A 10147-nucleotide genomic window follows, 5' to 3' on the forward strand; every position below is an offset into this window, starting at 1 on the left:
CACGGCTGCGACTCAGGTATCAGACGCCCACCGCGTTAAACATTTGCTTTGTTCCTGAAATCAACATTGGAACATATTTATCTTATCTGAGCACTAAATTACCTTTTTTCTTCTCAGAGATTAGCCATAATTTTAGGTCTCTGCAAATCACCCTCCTCAGCCACCAGTAATTAAACCGTTAATGGCAGTATGATAAATAGTAGGCTATTTTGATCATAAGGAGAAAAAAAAAAAAAGTAGCCCCTTTATATAATTAAGTGTGAGAGAAAAGAACCTATCATTAGGCTTAAGTTTGGCTCATTATTTTTATCTTTTGCCACCACATTCTTCACTGCAGTGGTATGCACTATGGCTACGGGCCTCCCGATAAGCTCTGACCTGAGCAGAATGTTCAGGACAAGCGCACAGGATAAGGGTGAAGTGCTTCCTTCCTTCGCTGTGCAGGCAAATGGTTCAGTCTTAAGTGGGATCCCCGTTCCTTTCTTTGGTCTTTATTGAAAAGATACACACACACACACACACACACACACACACACGGACACGTATGATTTGCTTATGGACACTCATATTGTACTTGTAGTGAATTTTACAACATGAGTGACAAGAAGCAAATGACTTAAAGTTTTATCTAAAGAATGTCACGTATTGTTAGCCTTCCTATACCGGGATCGTAGAAAAAGCTAGAAGAAAGGGAACTACACCTATAAGGGACACAAAATCCTAGGGGAAATAAAACACTGAGTCGACAGCTACTTCCTAATATGGCCATGGCCCCATTTATTGGCTAGATTGCCTATGCGACCCCTTTCTTTTCCAATAACAGAACTCAAATGTATTTATGAGAGTAGCCAGGCCCCTGTCTGAGTGTCAGAGGACGAATTGCTCTAAACCAGCCATGTTTTGCTCCCTCCCCTTGGCAAGTGAGCGGCCTCCCCTGCTGCCCAGCTCTGGCCAGGGGACATTTGTAGAAGTCTTCCCAGCAGTGTCCCTGGTGTCTCTGGAATAAAGGGGAGAGACCTCCTGGCACAATCCCTTGACATTTTGCTCGTCTACCTTCTTCCTTCCCCCGTCACAGGGATGCAACAGCAGTGGTGTCATCAGAAGGTCATCAAACTAATGATGACAAAGCAGAGGGAAAGGAACCTGAGAGACTGACAACATCCACTGTACCAAGACTGGACCCTTACCTCCAGGTGTCATTATGTGAAAATAAAAAACCTCACCTATTTGTTAAGCCTCTGTGCTAGGGTTTGCCTATTACTCGTGGCCATCTTGCACTCATAACCGAGATCCTGTGCAAGTTACTTTCCGGTTTTTTAAATTCATTTTAGAAAGAGAGAGTGAGCAGTGGGCAAAAGCAGAGGGAGAGAGAGAGAATGCCAAGCAGGTTCCATGTTCAGTGATGAGCCTGATGCAGGGCTCAATCCCACAGCCCTGGGACCATGACCTGAGCCACAGTCAAGAGTCGGATGCTCAACCGACTGAAGCACTCAGGCGCCCCCATCCAAGTTCCTTTCTAATTGAGGGGGGGGGAAAGGTGGGAAAAGTTGATGACTTAATAATCAATAAGATACCCCAAGTATTTAGCTTCTGCTCTGACCATGCCCAGGAATCCTGCCATGTCTCAACTACAGTTAGAGTTAAATCTGTTCACTTAGCCCAGTCTCTTGGCATGAGGTTAGCTAATGGCTGAACGTGGATGACAAATGTAGAAATGTCCGAGGATACTTCCTTGTTAAGGCGCTCAACCAAAAGTACAGACAAAGTCTTTTCTCAAATGGAACCATATTGGCTAAATGCAGCAAACCCTGGAAGAAAGAACTGTGGCCCCATCACTGTGAGGTGGGGGGGGTGGGGGACACTCATAAGCAAATCTGCTGTCCCAGACTCTCTTCACACAGTCGGGGCTCTCTCTGGAGGGGTTGCCACGGAATCTAATGTTTTCAGCGCTGGAAGGATTTACCCACAACAAACAATGCCCAGTTGCCTGGAAAATGTTCTTTCTGCTGCCATGCAAGTGAACACCCTCGGAAGGTTTGAACCAAAACACTGAGTCACAGGCTTTGTGCAGATGTGGCTGCGCTCGCTCAGCAGAAACTCTTGCTGCCTAATTTGCAAGAAACGTACCAAAACATCCCCTTTAACCTAGTATTTTTTTATGACCACCTCACAAAAGGCCACTAGATCAATGATTCTGATGGCTCAATAGCCAGGTTTGACAGGTTTGACGTAGTCAAAGAATTCACTGGATAGTTGACTAACAGGCCTAGAGAGAGAGAATGAGAGAGGGAATATCTTGGAGAAATAAAAAGCATTCCATAGTTAACAGAAAAATAAAAGAGGTGGCCTCAGAGGACCAGGTGTCTTTAAGATTGGGAAGTGAGTTCCATAGAGGGAAACTGTACAATATGAGCAGGGCAAGTGAAAGGCGGAAACTAGGTGGAACCAAAAACCAAACTGAAAAACGGCCTCACACTTTATTCACACAGTGAATGAAGTGGCTGTTTCATAATATACCTTACTTTTTAACCAAACTTCTAAAAACTAGAACTTTTGCTTGGTCCAGAAAGTGTACATTAAAATTTGTTTTTAAAAAACGATTGTCCGAACTCCTCTTTTCATTTTTGTTTTAGAAGCAAAAGAAGTAGGAGCACCCGGGTGGCTCAGTCAGTTAAGCGTCAGACTTCAGCTCAGGTTTTGATCTCGCAGTTCGTGAGTTCGAGCCCCGCACCGGGCTCTGTGCTGACAGCTTGGAGCCTGGAGCCTGCTTTGGATTCTGTGTCTCCCTCTCTCTCTGCCCCTTCCCACCTCTCAAAAGTAAAAATAAATAGAAAAAAAAAAAAAGAAGTAACTGTTCAGATGATTCCTTGGTAAATATATAAATTCCAAAAATTAAGCCAGTATCTTAACACACATAGAATTCTATTTTGAAACAAAATGTGAACATGTACACAGATATAAATTAGGCCACAGTCTATGATCTAAATATGTAAGTAATAAAGATATTCTGCTATGCCGCACAGATCTATAATATACAAAACTTACGGCCACGTGTTTGATTTTTCCTGCATGGAAGTGAAATAACATGGCTTTGGCTTTTGCAAAATGATAGAAAGCCATGCCCCTCACCATCAGGTCGGTTTAAAAGTCACTGAAAAATGGGGCACCTGGGTGGCTCAGTCAGTGAGGCGTCTGACTCTTGGTTTTGGCTCAGGTCATGATCTTGTGGTTTCGTGAGTTCGAGCCTTATGTGGGGCTCTGTGCTGACAGTGAGGAGGCCGCTTGGGATGCCCCTCCCCCACTCGCACTGTCTCTGTCTTTCTCAAATAAATGAACTTTAAAAAAATAAATAGGGATAAATAAAATAAAATTAAATTAAATTAAATTATAAATAAATAAATAAATAAATAAATAAATAAATAGGGGCGCCCGGGTGGCTTAGTTGGTTAAGCGTCCAACTTCAGTCAGGTCATGATCTCACAGTCTGTGAGTTCGAGCCCCACGTCGGGCTCTGTGCTGACAGCTCAGAGCCTGGAGCCTGCTTCGGATTCTGTGTCTCCCTCTCTCCCTGCTCCTGCCCCACTCATGCTCTGCTTCTCTCTCCTTCAAAAATAAATAACATTAAAAAAAATTTTTAAAAACAAAAATAAATAAATAGTCACTGAGAAATTATCTCATCCAAAATAACTCCAATAAAATCACCTGCTAACTGAAGTTGCCACCTCCGTGCCAACGGTTTATATAATTTAGCTCATCCACAATTCTGTTTTAATAAAAAACATAACAATGCTGGAAGATGTACTGTTTCCAGAGTTCTGGAACTTAGGGTTTTCAATGGTAGCATTACTATCAGCAATACTAGAGTAATAAATAAGAGTAAAACTAAGATAAACTTTGCACGGAAATCCACAGTGAGAGAAAGCACAGCAGAGTAGCTAAGGCCCAAAGGGCTTTGTGTTTACTCCTTGTCCCCGCTGCTTAACTGTGTGACCCAGCAAGACATGAACCTCTCTGAGCCTTCGTTTCTTCACCTCGAAAGTGAGAAAAACGATGGAATCTACGTCAGACGCCGCTGTGCCTGTCACTCAAGTAAATCTTAACTAGGCTGATGGATTCGTTGTTGTCATCGTTTTATCATTCTTACAGTTTTACGGGGAACTTTCACACGTGGTAGCTTAGGACTATTAAGTAATAGCACAAAGAAATACTCCATTTAAAATCCAATTACATTACACGTCAAATATATGGAAGTCGTATGATTCCCACCATCCTCTGGCTCTTTCTGACCAACCACAGGGAGTCAGAGTTATATCTAAAATGGGACAGAATGGATACAGACATAAATTTACAGACTCAGGAGTTAATAACAGCTAACATCTCTTGAGTGCATACAATGTTCGAGACAGTTCACTAAACATTTCAGACGCGTTACCATGACCTAATCTTACCGTAATAGATGGTGTCCTTGAGGAACTGAGCCCAGTCAGCCCAGACCCTGCCGGCACACTACCCCACTTCCCTGGATTGACCGCCTTCGAAAACAAACATTTGCAAATATTCTGATCACTTTGCTCATTCACTACCACGGAAATGGCCAGTATTGGGCTCGCTTCTCTACAGCCCCGGGCACCTATTCACCTCTGTACTGGCAAATAGTTGACAATCGTTTTAATGAGGATCTAAATGCTCTTCCCTGGTGGGCAACCCTTTTTCCTTGGGCTTCTAGAATTCTAGCTTCCATATTTACTGGTTTACCAATACATAATTACATGTGTGTTAAATAATTCTACAATCCTAAGATTCCCTGGAGATATAATAGAAGCTGATCTCAGTTAATGAAAAGAGTCACAAGAAAAATGCTTCTTTTTTTACTCATACCATCATCATCTAGTTCAGAGTTCTTAACATGCCGCTCGGTAATCCATAAATCCAAAATTGTAAACGCACACTATGTATATACAAGTATATATATGGTTTGTTTTCCTGGTTTGGAAATAGTTTAGAAAACTATTGCATTTCTCAAAGTCCTCAAAAAATCCCCCAAATGTTTTCTAAACCTCCATTCATTTAGACAGAGATCCTCCCGAAACAAATTACACCACCGTACAAACTAAGAAGGCTTTGGGGTTCGCACAAGGAAAGTGCTCTGAAATCCAATGCTTTATGATTTCATGCCAGAGTGACAACGAAATTCATAAGGGACAGCATTCTGGATTAGGAACACGGACACCTGCTCCCTACAGAAATTCTCTGAATAGGTGACCTTGAAGGAATCAGCGAAAACTTCTGGACTTAGTTTCTATGATCTGAAAAACAATTGTGTTTTAACAGAGGATTTCAATGTTCGTCCCCAACTCGATGATTCTGTGACATAATAGTGCCATACACACAGTGCAAAGGAAGACAAAAATTACTTAAGCCACTTACGTCACTAATGAGTTTGGTGCATTTTCTGGCCAATTCCATGCTGAGGTCTTCAATCACAGGCTTAAAGAATACCTGTCCAGAAAAACAAGGAAAGGAGACATTTTTTCTAACGATCAACTTTGAGAAACAAATACCCTTCCTCGGCAGATGCCTTCCTACTCACCGTGTCTTCATTTTCTTCTTCCCCTGTTTTTTCCTCTTCAGCTTCATCGTTTACATCCTCAAATACAGGGACCCCCATTTTTACTTTTTACATCTAGAGGTGCTTTGTTTTGTTTTGTTTTTCTCATTCACTAGGACAGCCCCTTTTTCTGTACTTCAGCACCCTTGAGACCTTGGAGTCTCCGGTGTTCGGGCAGAAATGTCCTTGCCCAGGCCTCGTCCCAACTTAGCTTACACTTCACTCTCCTTATCACAACTGCATGTGAGTGGATAGAACAGGATTGTGGAGGCCGGCCAGGGCCAGCCTCTCAAGTGGAAATACCACTTTAACAGGCAAAATTCGGCTTCGTGACCTTTTAAAGTCAACATTCTTTGAACTTGGAAAGGAATCCGAAAGAGACCATTTATTTCTATTTCGCCAATTTAATGCATTCATACAATAGTTTGAAAGAGACTTAACGATCTTTTTCTGGGAACACGACTCAGCTATAACACTCCAGATAGCACAGTCAAAAGCCTGTTATCTCGAAGATTTCTCGACTCCATCTAAATAAAGCTTTCACTGGAATATCAGACATAGCTCTCGTTTGGTATATATAGTGAATCTGGATCATTCAAACTCATTTCATTAACCTAAGTTACTTTTTTATGAGACAAACACATACTTCTCACATTCTAAAAAGTACTAGCTTTAAATTAGCTGATTAAAGGCTAGTAATTTATTATGAAAAGCCCTTTGAACCACTTCAAAGAATCTATTCTGAGTTAATTATGACCGTTAATCTTATATTGCTGTTGTATTATTTTAATTGTAAACATCATTAAACACGAGAAGTCGCAGTTAACATGGGTTGATATATCATTTAAGAATTCTAGAAACATCATTGTTTCAAAAACATAATAATCGTGCTCCTCCAATTCGGCCCATTGTGTCAATTTTTACAAATTCACCAGTTTGTATATTATAAAATATTCACTTTTTATATATTCCGCAATGTGTACTACATTCTTGGAAAAGTCTGGAAAAAATAAATTATAATGGTATTTATAATGTGGTGTCATCAATTATATAATTAAAAATATATTTCTCAAAAAAATTCTTTATTGTCAATTTAGGCGATCCTAAGGCTCTATACAACTCATAATTTATCATTTTGATTATTCAAATTCTAGGGTAAATTAAGTTTCACAAAACCATAACATAACAGTGTTGGACATAAAAAAAAAAAAATCTCCCGGTGTATAATGAAATCAATTATAAAATACAACTTTACTCAAAATATTTTATTCTAAGTAGCCAAGTATAATGCTATTTTCTCTTGATATCATATCTAGTTTTCAATTTTCTTCAAGAAATTGCTTTGGCTTTACCTAAACTAAAAATTCTGACATGAAATATATCCTAAACAGTCATCATGTATAGATTATTCCTCGAATTGTCTTCCACGAGGCTAAAGTTCCACAGAATACTCTGGAGAAAAAAGGGGTTTTCTTACACAAATGTGCTTGGAAAAACCTGTATTCTAATTTCTACCCCTATCACTTGGAGATCCACATGGCATAATGACAAATCAGAAACTGCCAAGAAGACCCACAACGAAAAACACTATTTAGCTCTCCTTAATCCAGCATTTCTGAAACATGAAATCCTATTCATCTAATCTAATCTAATCTAATCTAATCTAATCTAATCTAATCTACCTACTTACCTACCTACTTATTTTTTAATGATGCCCAAGCTCCAGAAAACTAACATTCTTCTGTGAAGTATTACTTAGGGAAACATTATCCTACTCTGAAAAAACAAAAATGTTGTATTCTAGAATAGTTGTTTGTCTTTTCACAAATTGGTTTTTTTTATTTTATTTTTATTTATTTTTGGGAAAGAAACAGAAAGCAAGTGGGGTGGGGGGGTGGCAAGAGAGAAGGAGACAGAATCCCAAGCAGGCTCCAAGCGGTCAGCACAGAGTCTGATGCAGGGATCGAACTCACAAACTGTGAGATCATGACCCGAGCTGAAATCAAGAGTCGGACGCTTAACTGAGCCACCAGGCGTACCCTGAAATGATTTTTGATACAGGCTAAGTTAATGGCATCACATATCCTGCTTACTAGCAAAATGCCAAAAAGAAGTCCCCCAGGACCGATGAATTTGGAAACCTTTACTTTTAAAATAACAACTCTGTTATTTTAAACATGGCTGTGTAGAGAATTCGACAAGGAAATTCTCTGTGTGTTAGATTTGTTCCGTAAAGGAGCAGAATGTGTGAACTCTGTTTCTCTCAAGTCTTCTGCCAAAAGACTGTTCTAATATTCCATAGAAGATCTATTACATTATCTTTATTTGGAAAAGGGGAAGAGCCATTTCTATGAGCTTTGCTAACAAACTTCTAGAAGTGTAGGCAGAACATCCTGCCAGAGCTACTTAAGATGACTTGTGTTGTTCACAGTGACATCCATTCCCCATGCAAATTACCTTCAGTGGACTTCAGCGGCTGCTATTTTCTCATTTCCCATCGTGTAATAAGTTCTTATTGACTCTCCACTGTGCTGGAAGAAAATAATTTGTTGAGATTACGCACAGAAGTTTTGAAAGCAAAACCAAACACCATATGCAATGTAAACACAAATTTTCCATTTGAGATTTTAGAGTCAGAATTTTAAAGCCACAGGGATCCTGAAGAAATCAATGTTACTAAAAGCTCGCTCTTTTTTTTTTTTATTTTTTTTTCTTAATGTTTTTATTTATTTTTGAGACAGAGAGAGACAGAGCATGAGCAGGGAAGGGGCAGAGAGAGAAGGAGACACAGAATCCGAAGCAGGCTCCAGGCTCTGAGCCATCAGCACAGAGCTCGATATGGGGCTCGAACTCACAGACTGAGATCATGACCTGAGCCGAAGTCGGATGCTCAACCAACTGAGCCACCCAGGCACCCCAAAAAGTTCGCTCTTTTACAGAGGACAAAATGAAGATCAAGAGAAATTAATCATCTGTCTCATTCACAGAGGTATTCAATGGAACACCGGGACCAGAACTCACTGGAGCTTTGTTCTTTCATTCAACTAAGGGCTGCCATGCCAGGCACTGTGCTTGGTGCTAGGGATGCAATGATGAGTAAAGCATTCTCTGTGCTAAGATAAGGCAGGAAATAAAAAAAAAAAACAAAACTATTATTTATAACATGCTAGATGACCTCCCTCCTCAATGGATTCTTTGGCATGCAACATACATTATTCCTGTTGATTGCATGTATCTTTTTTTCCCCTTTCACCTGTAACTATAATATAAAATTCATGTAGTTTTCTTTAGAACATTTTAAGCACCTGGGTGGCTCAACAAGTCAAGCAACCAACTTCGGCTCAGGTCATGATCTCACTGCTCACGAGTTCGAGCCCCGCGTCGGGCTCTGTGCTGACAGCTCAGAGCCTGGAGCCTGCTTCAGATTCTGTGTCTCCCTCTCTGCCCCTTCCCCAATCACGCGCTGCTCTGTCTCTCTGCGCCACCCCCCCAACCTGCTCATGCTCCATGTCTCTCCCCACCTCTCTCTCTCTCTCTCTCTAAGAGTAAACATTAAAAAAATTTTTTTAATATTTTTTTTTTTAAATAAAGCCTTGCACTTTATCACAGCAAAGCTCTGTTGTCAATAGCTCCCAAATGTGACTTGGGGAATAAGAAGGAAGTTCTTCATAGATAGCTATCATGTTTCAAAATTCCCTATTGTCCTCTTTTTCTTTTTTTTAAACCAAGTTAAATGTTGTGTTTTAATATATGTTTTCACCTTGGGACACGCCAATAAGAGAGTGTCTGAAAAACCGCTAATCCCTTTTACTTATCGTGTACTTCATTTACGTTGCCTACCTTTTACGTTAGTGCTCTCTCCATGCCCTGATACAGAATGAGAGCAATGTGGGGATCACACTGTTTCTGGCAAGGCCCTCTCCTTCCCCAGGTCTGCCTCTCCCACACCCTCTAAGGCAAATTTTTTAATCCCTCTCCACCCTAATTCTCCATAGTTAACGCGAAAAACCGAATTGCCAGAAGTTAACAAAAGCAAAGCAGTTTAAAAATAGCAAAGCCCCTTACAAACACAAGATTTGTCAACTATCCAACAAAGGCACACAGCTGCAGGAAAAGCACTCTGTACGAAAGGGTCTTCTCATTTGAAAGGGTAAGACTCTATCACATCGATATGTTTTTAAAGGCCAGAGGGGCATCGTCATTCCTCACAGTCTAAAGATAGGAGCTAACTTGCATGGTACAATACAGAAGTCCTGAATCTGCTTAGAGTTTGATGCTTTTGTGCAAGCAAATGTGTTTCCATGGCAACTTCCAAGTCCCAGGGGTGATTCAGGTCTCTGGGGACAGAGCCCCTGACCAAGGAGACTCTTGTGTTTCATCACCGGCCATGCAGTGCTTTGACTGCTATCGGTATCCTGGTCACATGCAGTAAGGATCTCCCAGAATGTGACAAACGTTTCATACTTAGTTCACTTTTTCCTCTTTTCTCTATAGTGATAGGACACGTGCTTTTCGCCAACACGGTGATGAGTGGGGCTT

The 10147-nt window shown here is 40.6% G+C and overlaps 1 protein-coding gene across 1 annotated transcript in view; it reads right to left on the reverse strand.

The window, feature by feature from the left end:
- Positions 1–5813, reverse strand: part of LOC102971982 (nebulette) — a 110560-nt gene extending 104747 nt beyond the window's left edge. Inside the window, 2 exon segments of the mRNA XM_042991190.1 lie at positions 5428–5499; positions 5591–5813. Of these exon segments, the coding sequence (XP_042847124.1) occupies positions 5428–5499; positions 5591–5668 (150 nt within the window). The 5' untranslated portion in view covers positions 5669–5813.
- Positions 5814–10147: the final 4334 nt, after the last annotated feature.

Source organism: Panthera tigris, chromosome B4 (genome assembly GCF_018350195.1).
Source record: "Panthera tigris isolate Pti1 chromosome B4, P.tigris_Pti1_mat1.1, whole genome shotgun sequence".
Classification (NCBI taxonomy): Eukaryota; Metazoa; Chordata; class Mammalia; order Carnivora; family Felidae; genus Panthera; species Panthera tigris.